At 38.1% G+C, this 21,170-nt stretch overlaps 1 protein-coding gene across 2 annotated transcripts in view; it reads right to left on the bottom strand.

Moving 5' to 3' along the window:
- SIK2 (salt inducible kinase 2) overlaps positions 1–21,170 on the bottom strand; it is a 159,180-nt gene that overhangs the window by 105,258 nt on the left and 32,752 nt on the right. For both annotated transcript variants that reach the window (XM_043997141.1, XM_043997142.1), the window contains exons 2-3: positions 18,826–18,942; positions 14,927–14,990 (exon numbers count right to left, since the gene is read on the bottom strand). In XM_043997141.1, coding sequence (XP_043853076.1) covers positions 14,927–14,990; positions 18,826–18,942 — 181 coding nt within the window. The remainder of the gene's footprint in view (positions 1–14,926; positions 14,991–18,825; positions 18,943–21,170) is intronic.

Raw genomic sequence — 21,170 nt, 5'->3', positions numbered from 1 at the left:
GCTTTTCATTTCTCCTCAAAAATTTCCTTTCTTATTGTTATTTAGCATCTTTACCACCTATACTTGTGACCTCCTATTGATCCTGCCAGTCTCTCAATCTATTGTCCTGTATCTTTTCTCAATTTCATAGTCAAACTCCTAGAAAGAGTTATCTATATTTTTATTTCCATTTCCTCAACCTTCCGCTCTCTCCTTAACTCTTTGTGATCTGGCTTCTGACTGCAGCATTCGACAAAACCTGTTCTCTCTAAAGTCTCTTAATTGCTGAATCCAATGGCCTTTTCTTAGTCTTCATTCTACTTGATCTCCCTATAGCTTCTGATACCAATGATGCAAAGTTCAAGTCCTGAAAGACGCAATATGATTGCTTATGTACACATTTCTTGAAGATCCACCATTATTTAGATAGGGACTATCCAAAATAGAGCAAACAGAACAGCGTATAGTCTTGAATCCATATGAAGATGCCATATGGAGATTCACTTAAAGAACTGGGTATATTTAGCCTAAAGAAGACTTGGGGGCCAAGTGGGGAGAGAGACATGGTAGCAGGCTTCAAGTGTATGAATGTCTATCATGTGGAAAGAGAGATCAGACCAGTCTGTTTGGTCCCAGAGCACAAAACTATGAGCAATAGATAGAAGTCACTCAGAGGAAAATTTAAGCTTGATGTAAGGAAAAATTGTCTAACTACAAAAGCTCTCCAAAGTGGAAGAGGGAGGCCTTGGAAAGTGGTAGATTCCCATTCACTGGACATCTTCAAACAAAGGACAGACTTGACCACTTGTCAGGTATGTTGTAGTGAGGATTTTATTCACGTATAGATTGGACTAGATTGTCTCTGGAATCTCTTCCAGCCCTGAAACATTCTGGGCCCACTCCTCCCCTCTTATGAGTATGAATTACAAGTCTATCCTAAGCCCACTTCTTTTTTATCCCTACAGCCTTTCTCTCAGTGATTTTATCAGCTTCCATGAGTTTAATTACTATCTCTATGCAGATAACTTCCAAGTATCCAGTGCTAGTACCTCTTTGGAAATGGAATTTCATATTACCAACCATCAGCCACAGATGGGTAGGTAAGCCCAAGAACAGCAGTCGTCTCCAGAGTATGAACATCCAGCATCATTGAGAGAGTAACCTTTTTGGAGAAAGGGCTGACCACCACCCATCCACCATCTGATAACCAACTTCCAATCTAGCTAAAGCAGCAAGGCACCTGAAGGGGAGACAGGAGGAGACAGGAAGCAGCACATGGCAGGCACTTCATCTACCACCTCCCCTCAGACCCTGAGGGAGCCTGGAGAATCACCATGTCTCCACATCACCAGCCCTGATTCCAGGTCAATCCTTGTAGCAATCCAATCATCAAGGGGATTCTCCTTGTGGAGAAGAAACCCATCCCTGCTGCTACCAACACCAAATGCTGACCAAATGCCATTAATAAGCAGGTCAGCTCAAGAGCCCTCAGAAAAGCATACATGCCATCTACTTTGCCACTTGTGCTCTAAGGACCACAGGTCCATTTCATCTGACTTGCAGCTGAAACCTCCTACATAAGTTTTCTCCTTCTATTTGAATATGCGCTCCTTTAGAGCAGGGCCTGCTTCGTTTTTTAATTTGTATCTATAAAGCTCAGGACAATGTTTTGCATATAGTAAACATTTAATAAATGCTGTTTTTATTCATTTCTCTGCTGGACATTTCCACCTGGATGTCCCATAAATGCCTTAACACCAACATCTCAAAATTGGAATCCATTATATTTTCTTTCTTTTTTTTTTGGTGAGGCAATTGGGGTTAAGTGACTTGCCCAGGGTCACACAGCTAGTAGGTATTAAGTGTCTGAGGCTGGATTTGAAGTCAGGTCCTCCTGAATCCAGGGCTGGTGCTCTATACACTGAGCCACCTAGCTGCCCCTCCATTATATTTTCTTAAAAACCCATCCTTACTCCAAGCTTTCCTATTTGTTTTGGTTCTGGGTTCACAACCTCATTGATATCTCCCATTCCCTCACCCTCCAAATCCAATGTTGTCAAGCCTCCTAGTGTCTACCTGCATAAAATCTCATGCATCTGTCCCCTTCTCTCTACTCAGACAGCCTCTATCCAATAAATGCTTGCTTGCTTACCTGTAGCATGAACTACTGCAATAGCCTCATAATCGGCCCTTCTGTCTTCAGTCTCTCCTCTTTCCAGTCTATCCTTCACACAGCTGCCAAACTGATATTCTCAAAACATAAATCTTACCATGTGACTCCACTATTCAAGAAACCTTGGTGGCTTTCTAATGACTCGAATCAAAATCCTCAACTTGGCATTTAAAACCCTGCACAAAATGGCTCTCTATCTTATCTCTAGTCTTATTTCTTATTACTCCCATTCATGCACTCAACATTCAGGTTAAAATAGCTTGTTAACTTGTTCTTTGTACAACATATCCTGCTTCTGTTACCACATTCCATGTCCTGCTTTAGAAATGGTGGTCATGTTTATACCCAGAATACTCCTTTCTCAATTCTACCTCAAAGGTCTACCTATTCCTTTAAAGTAGAGGTATCAAACTGATGCACTGGGGGCTACAACACACCAGAATGGCCCAACCAGATTAAAATGCAGTTGGGAAATATTTAACAACAACAACAACAAAAATTCAATAGAACATGGATAATGTTAATGTAGTTTTCTAGCAGGGACCCTTGCATATGATTTAATGGCCTCCATTTCTATCTGAGCCTGACTCCACTGCTTTAAAGTAAAACATACTTGCTCTTAATCCTTGTTTCTTAATCCTTTCAGTTGTTAGTGCTCTCTCCCTCCTAAAATTCAACAACCCTGGGCAAGTCACTTAACTTTTCAGGGCTCAAGCAGATTCTATTAGACTAAGTTGCAGAGAAGGTGTTGACCTACACTGGTAAAGAGAGATTTTCTTCACCTGGAATTTCCCTATATGAATAAAATCACAGTCCAGTCCCTATCCTTATTCCTTTTTGTTTACCTCTATAAATGTTATCCAGAGTAAAATGTCAGCTTCTTGTGGGCAGGGACTATTTTGCATTTGTCTTATACCTCCAGCTCCTAGCACAGAGCAGACACTTAATTTTGTCGAACTGAACTGCATCACAATGACTACCTGTACCCTTCTGACATTTGACAACCATCCACTAGAACTCATTATTAAGGTATCATACTCACTTAAAATGTGCATAAAATTTATTTTAAACTAAGAAGCCTAATTAACCTTGCCATTTATAATAAAAAAAGGACCTATGCAAATACACGAGTCTACTAGATACTATAATTTTTGAAAGCTGGGATCATATCTAATCCTGTCTTTTTAAACCACAAGCAGACCACTATTTACACAGAAGATGTCAAAAAATGACATCTAGTATCTGAAAATTAGGTGCTTGGATGTGTAAAGGTATCAAAATCTACATTGTGTTCATGTTGATTATTTAAAGTAAGCTAAACTATTATTACTCTAATAGTTAAAATTGGAATCGTTCTGAAGATGATGGCCAAAACTAACTTGAAAAAAAATCTTTAAGCTGTAAATTAGTAGCCTAATGTAACTTCACTGCCTGGCAGGTCCTATTACTGAGTAGCCAAGTAGCCAAAGGTATTTTAGGATCAAACAAGGCCCTTCTAAAGTTTCCAGTGCCAGCAGCTTAGTATGTTGCCACTGAAGGAATGACAGGAAATGAATCAACAAACCTCAGGCACATGCTTGGCCTGGAGAGATAGTTATATCAAGGAGCAAAGATCTGAAAACAAAATCCCAGGGTAATTTAATTATGGGATGGAATCTGCTGACTGTCCCAATGGTTGAATTGTTTGAACAGTGCCCAAATTGTCTGAACCAAGAGACCACCCTAAGATTTTTGTACCAATAACAGAGACGAATAGAAGAAATTATTTCAAGAAGTCTTGGGGTACTCTCCATTAACTGCACTTATGACTAACTAGGAAATATTTATAAATTATACAAAGTTTTTACTAGTAAAATTCATTTTTTTATTAGAATGCTATATAGCCAGCCAGGGGAAAAGAGTAAGCATCCTTTGGGCTTCAGTACCAATCACTGTTTAAAATAGTAAATCAAATTACAATCTTGATTACATTTAAATGATTTCATTAGATGTCTTCCTCTTCCCTTGATAGTCTGTTCTCTCTAGATTTTCATGACATGGCTCTCTCCTGGTTCTCCTTTTTCTTCTCTGACTGTTCTTTCTTAGTCTCTTTTGCTAGATCTTCATCCAGGTCACATTCACGTTCCAGAGCTCTGTCCTGGGTTCCTTCTCTTCTCCTTCTATTCTATTTCAGTTGCTGTTCCTTTCAGCTCCCACAGATTCAACTATTATCTATGCAGATGATTTTCAGATTTTTTTGTTGAGTCCTTAACCCCTTTCCTGACCTCCAGTTTTGCATCTCCAACTGCATACTGGGCATTTCAAACTGGATGTTCCATAGACATTTTTTTTTTTTGTGAGGCAATTGGGGTTAAGTGACTTGCCCGGGGTCACACAGCTAGTAAGTGTTAAGTATCTGAGGCCGGATTTGAACTCAGGTACTCCTGACTCCAGGGCCGGTGCTCTATCCACTGTGCCACCTAGCTGCCCTTCCATAGACATCTTAATGTACTAAGACATCATTATATCCCAAACTGAACTCATTCTCTTTCCCCACAAAAACCTCCCCTCTTTCCAACTTCCCTATTATTGTCAAGGGTACCACTATCCTCCCAGTCACTAAGGCTCACAACTCAGGTGTCATCCTCACTATCTCTCACCCCTGATATCCAAATCAGTTGCCAAGTTCTGTAGTTTCTTTCTTTGTCACATTTCTCCAATATGTCCCCTTCTGTCCTCTGACACTGCTACCACCCTAATGCAAGCCCTCATCATCTCATGCCTGAATTGTTGAAATAGCCTGTTGGTGGGTCTGCCTTCCTCAAGTCTCTCCCCACTCCAATCCGTCTTCCACTCAACTGTCAAACTGATCTTCCCTGACCATGTCACCATTCCTCTTCCCTGTCTAATCAACTCTAATAATTCTCTATTGCCTCTGGGATCAGATCCCTCTGTTTGTTGTATAAAGTCCTCTATAACCTAGCTCCCTCCTGCCCTACCAGTCTTCTTACACTTTTCACTCCTGCTCTATCCCCCATATATTACTGGATCTAGTGACACTGGCTTCCTTGCTCTTGCTCACATATAACACTTTATCTCCTCCAACTTGGAGCATTTTCACTGGCCATAGATACCCCATGTCTGGAAATCTCTTCTTCCTCATCTCCTCTGTTGAGCTTCTCTGCCTTCCTTCAAGTCTCAGCTAAAGTCCCACTTTCTGCAAAGAAGCCTTTCCTTATCCCCCTTAACATTAGTACCTTTCCTCTCCTCTACAATTTAACCTGAATAGATCTTCTTTGCACAAAATTGTCTGTATGCTGTCTCCCCTACTAGACTGTGAGCTCCTTAAGAACAGGGATTGTCCTTTGACTTTTTTTGTATGCCCAGCATTAGCACAGTGCCTGGTACACAGTTAATAAATGCTAGTTGACTGGCTTCCTATCATGCTGGAGAAAGGCTTTTAAATAGAGCAACAGACTGAATTTGCTTAGCCTACCTAAACCAGAGAGACTCATCACTAGTAGCCGCAACATCTCGTGATGAATTATTTGCCCACTGAAATCCATGCAACAAGGAAAAATACAAAATGATCCTTGTTCCTATGTGATCCCCTTCTGTTTCTGAAATAATGGTAGCAATGTGACAAAAAATGAAGAAGAAGTTGATAAGGATACCAGTTTTTTTTTTTAATTTTTTTTTTGCAGGGCGATGAGGGTTAAGTGACTTGTCCAGGGTCACACAGCTAGTAAGTGTCAAGTGTCTGGGGCTGGATTTGAACTCTGGTCCTCCTGAATCCAGAGCCAGTGCTTTATCCACTGTGCCACCTAGCTGGCCCCAGGATAACAGTTTTTAATACCATCTATAGACTTGAACTTGGTTGTTGGCACTCCAAGTGTAACATTATTGCCTAATGATCAACAAATTAACAGGTGAACTGAAAAAAAGAAGTTTCAGTTTTTGGTTAAATGGTATTCCTTGTAGGAACCCCGCCCCCCCCCCCATGCCTCAGATGCAAAAAGAGAGCAGAGGGGAAGTTGATTTTAGCATATGCCCTAATGCAACAAGACATTATTTCATGGGCTATGTGGCCATCTCCTATTGGAGAGCTTCAAAGTATTTACAAAAAGAGCAGCATGAAAAATAATTGCAGCTATGCCTCAATGTTAGTTGCAGAAGGGGGAAGCTAGGTGGCGCAGTGGATAAAGCACCAGCCCTGGATTCAGGAGTACCTGAGTTCAAATCCAGCCTCAGACACTTGACACTTACTAGCTGTGTGACCCTGGGCAAGTCACTTAACCCCTACTGCCCCGCAAAAAAAAAAAAAAAAAAATATATATATATAGGCTTCAAAAGATAGGTTGGAGTCAGGTTGTGAAGGTTTTTAAATGCAAAATAGAAAAGTTTGTAAATACTGGAGATAATATGGAATTATTAGTGTTTATTAGCAGGGGATTTTTTGATATGGTCATACCTGTGCTCTAGGAATGTTATTCTGACAGCTGGGGGGAAGATGTATTTGAATAGGGAGAAACTAGAAGCAGGAGGCTACTGTGATAGTACAGGCAAGAGAGGATAGCAGCTTGACCTAGGATGGGGTGAACAGGTGAGTGGAGAGAAGAGGACAGATGTGAAAGGTATGCTGGTAAAAATCAACAAGATTTAGCAATTTATATGTGAGGAGAGGGAAAGTCAATCAGGACCGAGACTGTTAGCCTGCATAACTGGACGGCTAGGGGCGCCCTCATGGAAAGAGGGACATTAGAATAAATTCAAGTTGTAGAGGTGGGGGAGATATGAGTTCTGTTTTGGACATGTTGAATTGACATGTTTATGGTAACTCAATTTGAAATGTCTAATGACACAGCACTAGAGCTAGTTACTTAGATCTGGGAGTCATCTGCACAGACGTGCTCATTGATGCTATGGGAGCTAATAAGGCTACCGAGAGAGAGAAAAGAAGAGGAAGAAAACTGAGGACAGAGTTTGGGGATAAGCTCACAGTTAAACGATGAAACATGAAAAATGACCCAGCAAAGGAGACTGGGAAGGAACAGTCAGATGGGAAGAGAACCAAAAGAGAGTAATGTCATAAAAACTCAAAGAACAGAGAGTATGCAGAAGGAGAAGTTGGTCAATTCTGTTAAATGCTGCAGAAAGGTCAAGAATAAAGATTAAGGAAAAGGCCTCATATTTAGCAATTAAGAGATCATTGGTAACTTTAGAGAGGGTTGTTTTATTTGAGTAATGAGGTCAAAAGCTAGATTGCAAGATGTTGAGAAATATGTAAGAGTGGGCAACAAGAGTTGACTTTTTTTTTTACAAGCTTGTCTTTAAAAGGCAAAAAATATAAGACAATATTTTGAGGCTATTACAAAGTTAAACAAAGTATATAAAAAGTGAGGGTAATGCATGTTGAGAGTATACAAAACAAAGAAAAGAATACAATGGGGTGATATTAGTGACAATGTCTTCTGGATCAGTCTTTTTTTTTTGTGGGGCAATGAGGGTTAAGTGACTTGCTCAGTGTCACACAGCTAGTAAGTGTCAAGTGTCTGAAGTCATATTTGAACTCAAGTTCTCCGGAATCCAGGGCCGGTGCTTTATCCACTGCACCACCTAGCTGCCCCCTGGATCAGTCTTAAATCAGGTCCTAAAGAAAATATATTATTTGGATTTGGATTTCAGGAGCTCGACACTTCAGAGACAGATCGGTATTTCAGGATGAGGAAAAAGCATAACCAAAGGCGCAGAGATGAGAATGAGCAGTGTCAACAGAGGCTGGTATAAAGAAAACTACTTGTCTCAGTTTTGGAATGTTTTGTTGAAATAATCTTCTCCCACACTTTCAACAATAGACTTTATAGAACAATTAGTAATAATAATTTATAACATTTTATGGTTAACAAAAATACTTTATAAAATAATTCAATGAAGTAGATAATAGTTTACAGTTGAAATTGAGGCTCAGAAAGAATATGGAACCACAAAATGTAAAGGGAATTTTATAAAGGGGGTCTCAGAATCCAATCAGTCCAAACCAAAGATTAAAAAAAAAATTCCTGCACTACACTCTTGACAAGTAGTCATCCAACCTGTGCCTAAAGATCTCTGGTGATGGGGATCCCAACACTTCCCCAGGCAACCTGAAGAAATAGCTCTAATAGTTAGGAAATTTATCCTTACATTAAGCCTAAATCTGCCTCTGGAATTTCCATCTACTGTTCACAGTGCAGCCCTCAGGGCCAAATATAGCAAATTCAATCCCTCTTCCATGGGAAGCTAGCCTGTCTCCCACTAAACCTTCTCTTCTCCAAAAGATTTGAAGAGGTAGATGGGGGCCCCAGGCTTGTCAGTTGCAAAGAGAGCACCAGGGTCCACAGGTAAGTCTCAGGGGTTCTAGGAGAATCAGCAGGAGGGGTCCAGGTGTTCTTGGAAGGTCAGCTGACTTGAACATAACCTTCTCATAATCACATAGCTAGTGGCATAGCTGGAACTCAAAACTCAGTCAACAAGCATTTATGAAGTACTTGGTGCCAGTCACAGAGGTTGTAATAATAGCTAATATTTATGTGGTACTTACTGTGCAGCAGGCACTGAGCCATGTGCTTTACAACTATTCTCTCATTTGATCCTCACAACAACCCTGCAAGGTTGATGCTACTGTTATTCCCAGTTTACAGATAAAGAACTGAGGTAAATAGAAGTTGTCCAGGGTCCCACATCTAGCAAGTGTCTAAGGATGGATTTGAACTCGGGTCTCACTCCTGGAGCTCTATCCATTGTGCCATGTAGCTGCTTGTAAGTAAGCTGCCTGTAGGCAAGCACTGGTAATACAAAGAAAGGTAAAAAACATTGTCCCTGCTCTCTAGGATCCTGCTCACATTCAAATGGGGGAAGATGGTCTGCAAACAACCATGTACATATAATATACATACATTGGAAATGGAAGGGAATCTCAGAGGGAAGGGGCTGAGAAGCAAGGAATGCGGGCCCTGTGAAGACCTGCCAGAGTCTTGAAGGAAGCCAGAGAAGCCAGCAGGTCAGGTGAAGGAGAAAGAACTTCATGAGGAGCAGCTGGTGAAGAAGCACAAGGAATGGAATCTGGGAGATGGAGGGATGCATGCAAGGAGGCCAGTGTAGCCACATCCCAGAGCTGTGGAGGAGTGAGGTTATGAAAGGGCTTTAAATTCCTAACGAAGGAGTTTATACTTGATCCTGGAGGCAAAACAGGGAACCATTAGAGTTTATTGAGCTGGGGGACGGAGAGTCGACACAGTCAGACCTGTGCTTTAGGAAAATCACTTTGGCAGCCAAGACCAGGGTTCTATTACATCTTGGCTACCAAATATGTATTTCTAGCACAAAATTCTCTCCTAAGCTCTTGTCCTCCATTTCTAGCTCCCTACTGGACATTTATACCTAGATATTTCACTGACACCTCAAATTTAACATCCTGCCTCTAATCTACTCCTGCCCCTGATTTGATTGCCCTGTTTTTGTTAATGAGTTAATAATTCTCCCCACAGACCAGGTTCAAAAACTTTAGTAAAGAGTTTTTAAGAAAGGCTGGAAAATTCATCACCTGATCGCTAACCTAGTGATTAAGCTCTCTGAATTTAGCTCAGTTTTCCTTGGAAAATATATATACGGAATGTCAGCCTTTCCAGTTTGGTAGGACACAATGAGGCTGATGCTCCACTGGCATGGCCTGCAAGTACCCAGAGTCACCTCCATGAAATGATGGAGCTGAATGCCAAACAAAACACACCACTTACCATTCTTCAATTCTACTTTATCCTTTCTAGCCTCTTTGCCTTTGATCATCATATTACGACCAACTACTAAAATCCTACTCATTCTTCAAAGTCTAGTTCAAATGTTACTTTCTCTATAAAGCCTGCCCAGACTCTAACCCCCTTCAAAAACAGTTTCTCCTTCCTCAAAGTCGCATTAATAATTCACTTGTAGCTTTCTTATGGCATCTATTTCATATTAACTTGAACTGTAGTTTCTAGAAGATAGAACACAATCAAAGGATATGAACAGTTCTCAAAAAAGATAAGCTATCAATTATCTTATGAAAAAATGTTCCAAATCACTAAGAGAAATGCAACTCAAAACAATTCTGAAGCTACATAAGATTGGCAAAGATGACAAAAAAGGAAAGTGACAATTATATGGATTGTGGGAAGCCAAACAGCTAGGTGGCACACCAAATAGAGGGCTGGCTCTGGAATTAGGAAGACCCAAGTTCAAATCTGGTCACAGAAACTTACTGGCTATGTGACTCTGGAAAAATTATTTTAAAATTTTGATAGAAAAAGAAAGAAGAGAAAAAGAAGATAAATACAGGATCCCTAGCATCACCAGATCTCAAAATTATATGGGTCAGTCAGTCAATAAACATATGGCATTGACTGTCTTTCTCAAAGATTTCATTTATTTATGAATAAATTATTGTATTTCTATTTATATATGTCCTTTAAATGAAAGTTCTCTTTGTATTTTTCCTCCTGGCTTTTGTTTGTAGTATAGGAAGAAAATGGAATAAGCTTTTATGTAATGCCAGCCATATGCCAGGCATTATATTATGCACTTTTTACAGACATCTCATGTGCTCCCCACAACCACCCTGTGAGGGAGATACTATTATCATCCCCATTTTATAGTTCAGGAAACTGAGGCAAATGCTTTAAATAATTTTTCCAATAAACATTTATTAAGTGCCTACTATGTGCCAGGAACTGTGCTAAGTGTTGGGGATACAAAGAAAGACATAAAATAGTCCCTGCCCTCAAGGAGGTCAGAATCTAGTGATGTAGGCAACACATAAAAAGAAGCTGAAAGGCAGGTGCAGGAGGTTATCCAAGGTGGGTGAGGAGATGGTTGTGGGGGCCAGGCCAAGATGAAGTTTTGTAGCCCCAGTGGGAAATGATCTGAGGAGGTATAGGTTTCTCAGTTGATTTCATCTTGCAGAATGCTGAGTTTCTGGAGATGATTAAGTACAGGACAGCAGCCAGGTGGGATGGGATGGAAATATATACACACACATACAAAGATACACATCTACATCTATATCTACACACGTAAGTACAGGGTGAGTCAAAAGTCATGAAGGGGTTTCAATATTTAATAATGCCTTTATTTTGTTTTTAATTTACAATGCCATAGCATCATATACAATATATGTAGGAAATGAATTTACATTACACATGAAAAATCAAATCTTGTAAATGGCAAAAAATGAAGAAAAGAAATTTTTAAAAAAGTTATTAAAACATTATGACTTTTGGCTCACCCTGTGTGTATACATGCATACATATATACACACATACCTCAAATCCACCTAAAATGTCAATGTATATATATTTAGTATAAAATATATATTATACATAAATATAAAATGTGTAAGTGAATGAAGAGTGCCTAGTATTACCTAATTTCAAATTATGTTGTTTGTCCTTCATTCTTTTTTTTTTTTTAAGTGAGGCAATTGGGGTTAAGTGACTTGCCCAGGGTCACACAGCTAATAAGTGTTAAGTGTTTGATGCCGGATATGAACTCAGGTACTCCTGACTCCAGGGCCGGTGCTCTATTCACTGTGCCACCTAGCTGCTCCCTGTCCTTCATTCTTTTTTTTTTTTTTTTTTTTGCGGGGCAATGGGGGTTAAGTGACTTGCCCAGGGTCACACAGCTAGTTAAGTGTCAAGTGTCTGAGGCCGGATTTGAACTCAGGTACTCCTGAATCCAGGGCTGGTGCTTTATCCACTGCGCCACCTAGCCGCCCCCCCTGTCCTTCATTCTTGAAGAGGGCAAGTGACATCATGGGGTGATATCTTGACTTGTGCATGAACTGCATTTAAGTGAGATAGAGTTTCACAAAGCTGTCAGCTCACCCTCTCTTCCAGAGTCATCAAAGTCCAGTGGCAAGACAAAAGTCAGGATGACTGGTGATGGACTGGAATGCAGTAAATGCCTGATTCAGCTGACCATGAAGGCCATTGGAACAAATTGTTCTCATATACCCATTCTTCCAGGGGAAGACCTTAGGAATCGTTTTAACTTGCATTTATTTATTTCTCTTATTAGTGATTTGAAGAAAGGCAAACTCTAAATGACCTCATGAAAATATGTCTCAAATTGAAGAACAGAGAAATATGGGAAGATTTTTTTGAACTGATGAAGAGTTAAGAAAGCAGAACCAGGTAAGAGTCTGCACAATTACTATAGTAATGAAAATGAACACAACATTAAAATTCAATAAAATTTAGATCAAGTAGAATGATTAATGTTGGTTCCATATGACTAACGTGAAAACATTTCCTTTCTGTTAAGAAATGGTAAATTGTAAGAATGGAAAGTTACATGCACTGTCAGTTGTAATCACTTAGACAATTAGGTTTAGTTGTTTTTTTAAGGTAAAGAATATGAGAAGGGGAGAGAAAGAGATTATTTCAGTTGAGATTGTGTCAAAACAAATAAAAACAAATTTTCAAGCATCAGCCTTGTCATTTGACCATCTCCATCTATCAAAATCCTACCCATTCTTCAAGCTCTGGATCAAATACCAACCTCTTCTATAGCCCTTTCTTTCATGCACTGAGCTGGAAGAGATCACTACATTCTCTGAACTCACAGAAAGAGCTATTTACTTCTACTCTACCTACTCTAAAGTTGTACTCCACACACACTACCATATGTATATGTCTTAAACCTCATAATAGATTATAAGTTCTTTAAGAGCAGGACTGTGATTTACTCATCTCACCTATCACAATAGTAGTAGTAGTTGTAGTAGTAGTAGTAGTAGTAGGCCTCCACCAGTCGTGGATGACCATGGATCAGTGCCTTGAAGAGCCACAGGCCACAGCGTGGCCGCGAAGTCCAACACAGGAGGCCGCAGCTCCTGAGTGACTTATAACCTGTAACTGCCACATCCTGTGTTGTATCTACCCCATGAGGAGTAGCTGGAGTGCCCTCTCCAGGGCGCTGGCCTGGGCAGATCAATATGGAAAACAAGCTGTTGCCCATGCAGCAGGTGTTCCCTCTCCGCGACATTGGTGGATCCTATCACAATACCTTACATATAATAGCTTAATACTGCCTATATTTCAGTGTTTTGGAAAAGTACTTTATAAATTGTAAAGAATTCTATAACTGTGAGTTATTACTTTAAAAAAGAAACAAGTTTAGTTGTTGAAAGAATAAAAAAAAGTTTATATTTTTCCTGGGCTGAAGAAGATAAGTAAATAGTTTGGGGTAAAATAAACAAACACTTATCTTCTGGACAGCATGTTTCACTGAGAAGTAAAAGTAAAGAGGTATGAATGGTATCAAATCTCTTATTCAATTTAAATTATGCAACAAAAAATGTAAAAAACTTTTTTTTTACTAATTAGGTTCATGACAATTGTTTATAAAATGCTTTGTTTTCTTTTTATAAATCAGACCCTTCTTTCAGTATTTAAGCTTTACTCTCACACTAAAAATTTTATGTGAAAATATCAATCTTATACATTAATGCCCAAATTGTAGTTTGGTTCATATAATGTACCCCAAACCCACACCAAAAGGTTATATCAGGAAACATCAATCTCTAGCTCCCTATTTGCAATATAATTAATTACATATTACCTGAAATAGTTATTTCTTTTTGGTGAATTTCAAGATAAAGAAAGTCAAAAGAATCTCTGTGTTAAATACAAGCTAAATATAAAACTTGGAAGATCATATTCTCAAACTTTAAAATACAGCAAAAGACATCTTTATTGAATTTTAACCCAGTGGTTAAAAGCCTGTAAGAATGTAAGATTTCAGCTACCCTACTAAATGTTAGAACTTACATAATTTGTCATTTCATAAGAATTTATTATGAGAAATCCTTTCATCCCAGAACAAATCTGAAACAATAACTGGGTTTTCATCACATATTGTTCCAAAGGAACAATACCTAGGTACAGGGCCCCAGATATAATAAATATAGCAAATATGCATTAAGTGTATGCTGAATTAAAAAAACCAAACTATTAAGTAGACTCAAGAAGAAAATTAACCTTAAAAATGAATAACTTCTAAGAAAGAAATAAGGGAGGGGCTAAAAGCTAGATAGGCTATATTTCATGAAAGTCAGGTGATATACTTACAAATTATTAAACTTTTAAAAATAAAATTTTAAAAATAGAGCAGAAGTGTACAGAAGTGAGAGAGCAAAATGGGTGGGCACTGCTGACCGAGTCAGAAGCAAGGGTAAGTCTACCTTTTAGACATATCACCTTACACAAATCACTTCTAGTCCTTTGAACCTCATTCTCCAATCTATAAAATGCATGTAAGTGCTTTGTAAGACTTTAAAGAATTATAATTATACATCTATGCTTTTTAAATTAAAAATATTTAGATGAATTTATTTACCTCTAGAACAAAATATATACAACCTGTCTATTTCTCACTTCAAAGACTACAAATATAACATCTGAAGCCACAACTTTTTTTCTTTCACTCCAGTAGGGGTGGGAGAGAAAAATCCTCCCAACTTCATGTAAATTCAAAAAAATGTTTCCAGTACTTAATGGCACAATCTCTGCAACATAGGTCAAAGAACCTGGCTACTAAAATGTTTTTATATCCTTAAAGAAAGATTAGTGTATTTTATTGTATTCCAATTCTTTGAAAATCCATGCACATGCATGGTGTACAAATTAACTATTCATCAAAGCGTTTGGTTAACAGCATTCTAATAAAAAAATATAACTGAGAACACTTTTCACGCAAAAAAATAAAAGGAAAGGAACTTACCAAAAATCTCTCCATTTTTGGCATATTCGGTGACAAGGTACAACATGCTTTTGGTCTCCATCACCTATTTAATAAAGAATTCCATGTTAATTTAATAGGAAAGAATGAGAAATGACCACATCAAAGTCTATGTGACTCCCTAATTTAAACTACTTAAAAAAAGTTATGAAAGGAAAAATGACTATGATGAAGCATGTGATCATTTTGATATGTTACAGTATTATAAAGAATCCACATGCCAGAAGTCCTGAATGTCTATTTTGTAGCACATTCTCTTATTGACAATGAGAAAAGGCACATGCAACACTATACTGGAACAACCTATTGTCTCTGTTGTGTTTCCACTAACAAAAGTCATCATGGTGGATACCAAGGGGAAAGTAGAAGAAAACAGTAAAATGGTTAGTCCAGCTAGGGAGGAAATGGTTTCATTTTTGTCTTGGTATCTTGAGTGCCCAGAATAGTGCCCAGCACATAGTAGGTACTTGATAGATTGATCAGTGTGCAGTGATACTGCTTTTAGATACCTGCCCAGTATGTGATTCAAGGAGAACACTCTGAAACTTCTCTGTAATTCTGCTGCTTGTGTTTCTTTAACAATTATTTTACCTTCATTTAGAAAAGTAATATTATAAAAATTTGGCTTCTGGAGCTATGCCTATTTAGAAAGATGATTTGTATGTATTCATGATGTAAAACACATGCTGTTTACAACCACTCATTCTTGTATTATGCTTATTACAAAGACTATAACTTTGCTGCTATCTGCTGAAAGATTGAAAATTATTTTTCCTGTAAAATGTAAGTCACTTTGGCCTAGCTAGTCCTCTATCAGTCAGACTGCAACAACGTTAAGAGCTACCTACAATTTGGGCCTAAAGAAGTTAGACACTAACAAGACCGTAACTTCTTCAGTTAAACTAAGATAAAATTATATGTGTGACTCACTGGTAATGTTTGCCCTTACTTTGGCCTTTAGTTTCACCACAATCTTGAAAGTATTTGAATAGTTTCTTGTAATTATCGTCTTTAAAAATAGCTTAAGAAAAGCAAGACTATGCAGGAAGGTAATGTAGGCAGTCTCAATTTATGAAAGGATTGTATTCTAAAAGCTCATTCATAAGTTGGTTGTTTGGTCCTTGGAACGCATTTTCCCAACAGAACAAAGAAGAGTTGTTAGGTTCCAGAGGCCATCCCACAAAAACTTATTAAATTCATAATATACCTAAAGTATAGTATTGTATCCTATAAATCCTTCACATTATGTATAATAATATTTACAGAAGGAAATACATTGAGTACCAACTTGGGATGTCAGGAACACAACTACACTGCCCTATCCTGCAATCAAACCCCAACAAGATAGTAACTCTCAAAACTCTTAAGTCATCACATAGTTTCCATGATGGGGCAGCAGCAAGAACATGAGTAGAGGAAAGAATGGAAAGGATGGTAACAGATACTGGGCAAAGGTGAGGACCTGTGCAGGGAAACTGGTCTCCACTTGGCATAAAAGTGCCCCAAGAATATTTTTAATTTGGGATGGATTCCCTTTTACTTCATTTCCTTTTTTTTTTGGAAGGCCTGGAAGTTGGACCAACTGCTTCTGACCAAGTTTTCTCTCCTCTCCTGATTCAATGAGAAAAACAATCATTTTTTCCCCTTGGTCTTCCTGCTCCTAAAGCAAGCACATAAGCCCTTTAAAGATCCTTCAAGTTTTTATTGCTAGAAAGTACAAAATCACAAGGTAAAAAGACTCCCTCTCTCCCTTTGGCCTTCTTTCTTTCACACCTATTTCCTATAGCTAAAAAGAATCAAAAAATTTCAGACTTGGAAGAGACCTCAGAAAGCCATCTAATGTAACCCATATCTGAAAAAGCATCTTGATTACATCAAACAAGTAGTCATTCAGTTCACAAAGACTTCTTTTTAACCTCCCCCCCCACCCCAACTTGGTAGCTTTTTATTTTTTCCAATTAACAATGTAAAAATAGTTTTCAACATTCGTTTTTATAAGATTGAGTTCTAAGTTTTTCTCCCTTCTTCCCCAAGACACCAAGCAATCTGATATAGGCTATACATGAACAATCATGTTAAACATATTTTGACATTAGTCATGTTGTGAAAGAGAATCAGAACAAAAGGAAAAGACCAAGAGAAAGAAAAAACAAAAAACAGAGCAAAGAGTAAAAGTAGTATGCTACCATTTGCATTCAGACTCCATAGTTTGTTCTTTGGATTTGGATAGCATTTTCTGTTATGGGTCTTTTCACAAAGACTTCTTTTTTTTTTTTTTTTTTAAGCGAGGCAATTGGGGTTAAGTGACTTGCCCTGGGTCACACAGCTAGTAAGTGTTAAGTGTCTGAGGCCAGATTTGAACTCAGGTACTCCTGACTCCAGGGCTGGTGCTCTATCCACTGTGCCACCTAGCTGCCCCTTCACAAAGACTTCTAACAAGGGAGAAAACCCAGCACTTCCTAAGATAGTCCATTACATTTCTGAATGGCTTTTAGGAAATTTTTCTTGACATCAAGTACAAATTTTCCTCTTTGCAGTTTCTACCCATTGCTGCTAACTCTGACCCCTAGAGTCAAACATAGCATGTCTATTCCCCCTTCATACAATATCCCTTCAAACACTTGAAGATATCTTTATTTTCAAGTGATATTGTGGTATTTTACGTCCTCCCTGGGTCTTCCCTTCTCTAGGCCATAAAAACCCTAGCTATTTCCTTCAAATGATCCTCACTTAGCATGAGTATTGGCCCTTCATCACTCTAGTTGCCCTTCTTAGGACATTCTCAAACTTATCAATAGTAGATGATCAAGAAAGGCAGAAATAAACAACAAGAGTAGCTCTTTCAGGACTTAAAGAACTAAACTGAGCTTCACTTACAACTTGAAAGGAAATGCCAAATTCATGAATCTCCTGGAATTGAATGAAGGTAGCTTCTGTCACTGCTTGAATGGAGAAGGAGGTTCCTGGTGGCCACGAATTTAGGTCTTCTTTTCTTTTACTTTGGACTTACATAAATGGATATTGTCTGTCACCACAGCTTTCCCTTAAGAGTTTGGAATCCTGGTTCTATCATTATTAGTCAACTGTGTGACCTTTGGCAAGTCATGTTATATCTCTAAGCCTGTTTTTCCTCAACTATACAACAGTGGGGTTGAACTACATGATCTTTTTGGTCTTCTCCAGCTCTGACATTACATAATTTTTACAATGCATTTTTGTAGATGTAGAATATACAATATTTTGAGGGGTATACCTTCTATTTTATTCTAAAGCATATAAAAGAGCAACACATTGTTAATACACAGGTGAAAAAAATTTTCAAACACAAAAAGTCCGAACATCAATGATTAAAAACTTGAAAGTGTTATGTATTATAACATCTTTTGACACTAAAGTGTGCATTTTCTTAAGAAAAAGTAGATATTTTCCTTTTAAAAACACATCTTAGTAAGCATATCCGATGACATCATTTAAAATAAAATGCAAGCTGTAGCCATTTCCAGATTTTACACAAAATAAATAATGAACTCACATGTCACAAGTTATATAAACTTTAAAATTTTATCAAGGTTCTATGATGCTGACAAAATAAATGTCTACACCATGGACACCATGACCAAAATGTTTTGTGAGGCTATCACATTCATAACTGGATAGTCATATTCACCAAAAATAACTTTAAGTTCAATCTGGATGAAGAAGAATATCAGTGTTTTTCACTTTCTCAACATTTTCCATTTAGAGATTATGTTAATAATGTTCAATATCAAACCCACTTAGCTGAACAGCAGAGTTTGAATTATGTATCTTTTACAGTTGGGAAAACTAACATTCATTTTGTAATAAAACGTAGAGTTGAAATTGGAAAGCTTAAATCATACCTGGTAGAGTTTTATTATGTGAGGGTGGTCTAACATTTTCATTATTTGGACTTCTCTGTAGATTTTCTCTAGATTCACTGCATCCAGCTGAGATTTATCTATGATTTTTATTGCCACCTGCATTACAAAATAAAAAGAAGAGTTATTTTATATAGGTTAACCTTTATATAATTACAGATGGGATATCTGAAATTTCACTGAGTATCATTAGTTTTGTTAGCTACTTTAGTTTTGATATTTATTGATGAATTTATTCACTCAACAAATACAGCATACCTAGTTTTGGTTTGGAAATGTCATCGCCATGCTGTGAATATGGTTCTCTGTTAATTCCAAAACAGTTTTTCTTCTAATAGCACTAAGCTCACAAAACTCAACACTTATTTACTACATTTACAAATACAGCAAAAATAAATTTCTCAGTGCTTTACACCAAAATTATTAACAAACAACTGCCATTTTAAGTAAAGAAAGGGCCAATTTATGACCAAGGTGAATCCATCATGCAATTTTAAAGGGCCTAAGCCCCCCAGACTTCTGTCTTTGAAAAACTTTTCCCATCCCCCCCCACCCCCCAGCCACACACCCTTTGGGATTGTTGTAGTGGGAATTTTCTTTTTCTAAAAATAATACTAAACATTTGTGCCCAGGGTCACACAGCTACTAAGTGTCAAGTGTCTGAGGTCAAATTTGAACTCAGGTCCTCCTGAATCCAGGGATGGTGCTTTATCCACTGAGCCACTTAGCTGCCTCCTTCAAGGATGATTTCTTTTAAACATTTTTTTTTTTAAAGTGAGGCAGTTGGGGTTAAGCGACTTGCCCAGGGTCACACAGCTAGTAACTGTTAAGTGTCTGAGGATGGATTTGAACTTAGGTACTCCTGAGTCCAGGGCCGGTGCTCTATCCACTGCACCATCTAGCTGCCCCCAAGGATGATTTCTTAATGCAATGGAGATACATTTCTGAAAAGTGAGTAAAAATATAAGGAAATATAATGAAAACAGGAAAAATAATGTGTCTAGGTCAACTTATAAATTATAAGAAAGTAGAAATAGTAATAATGCAAATAAATAATTTAGACATATTAGCAATTTTCCTTTCCTACTTTGCATGAAAGCCTCAATTTATATATATATATATATATATATATATATATATATATATATATATGTATGTTGTATTCCCAGAGTTTATTTTTAAGTGGGTTGTCTGAAATTTAGAATTTTAGGAACTGACTCACCTGCAGATATAACCTATAAAATGACTAAGTGTGTAATAGTTACTTTGAACAACTTGTCTTAGGACTACTTCTATCCATTCTACATAAATGAGAACAAAATAACTCATACTGTATGGTGCTTTCAGCTTTGCAAAATGCTTTATCTACATTCTCTCGCTTGATTCTCATAAAAACCCTGTGTGAGAGAGGTTATTATTATCTTCACTTTACATTATGATGAAACATGGGCTTTAGAGGGTTTAAATGACTTTCCCAGTTATTTACACCAAGAAATGTTGAGATTGGATTCAAACTTATCTTCTTATCTCTGAATCTAGTCATCTATTCACTTCTGGTCAGTTTTAATCATCACCTCTCTAGCACGTCCTGGCCATTTCTATCACATTTGGTTTCCAATGGGACCACCATATCTACTACCTCTCCACCAGAAAATTGGACTCTGCCCCTGGAATGGCTCTGGACCTTAGAAGGCCAGATTTGGCTTTATCATGCCTAGAATACAGCACCCCCTGCCCCACTAAACACTTTCAGGTCACCCACACCCCCCTATCTTCACATATTAATACTTACTTCTAGTTCCCTTTTATGAGCCTTCACCCATTACAATTCAAACTCCTTGAATGCAGGGATTGTCTACCTAGTTTGTTTTTGTATCCCAAGAATTTAGCACAGTGCCCAGGAAGCAGCAAGTACTTAATAAATGCTTTAGGCATCTACCTTATCCCCACAGCTCTTTTATCTGCCCTCTGAGGTCAAACAGAACCAGTATACTCTCTAAGTCTTCACTATTAGAAACATTGTGATTTCTCCGGTCAGTTCTTAGAATGGCCTCAAGACTTCTTATCATTCTTACTGTCCTTTCTTTGGATGCTCTCCAGCTGGTCAACAAACTTCCAGATTGAAACCACGCTTTTTCTGCTGTCTCATCCTGGAACTTCCTTCAGTAGTTGGGATCTCCCTCTGGAACATTCAACTACTCATGTACCCTTCCCATCCTGGAATGTCCCTCCACCAGGCCCATGGCCTTCTCACATTGGTGAATTCCCCCTACAGCCTGTGTTTTGGCCAGCCCGCCTTCATCTTCCAGCCCTACTCGTGATTTTCC

This window comes from Dromiciops gliroides, chromosome 3, assembly GCF_019393635.1.
Source record: "Dromiciops gliroides isolate mDroGli1 chromosome 3, mDroGli1.pri, whole genome shotgun sequence".
Classification (NCBI taxonomy): domain Eukaryota; kingdom Metazoa; phylum Chordata; class Mammalia; order Microbiotheria; family Microbiotheriidae; genus Dromiciops; species Dromiciops gliroides.
Note: the sequence above shows the minus strand (reverse complement) of the source record. Positions and strands in the feature narration are given on the sequence as shown.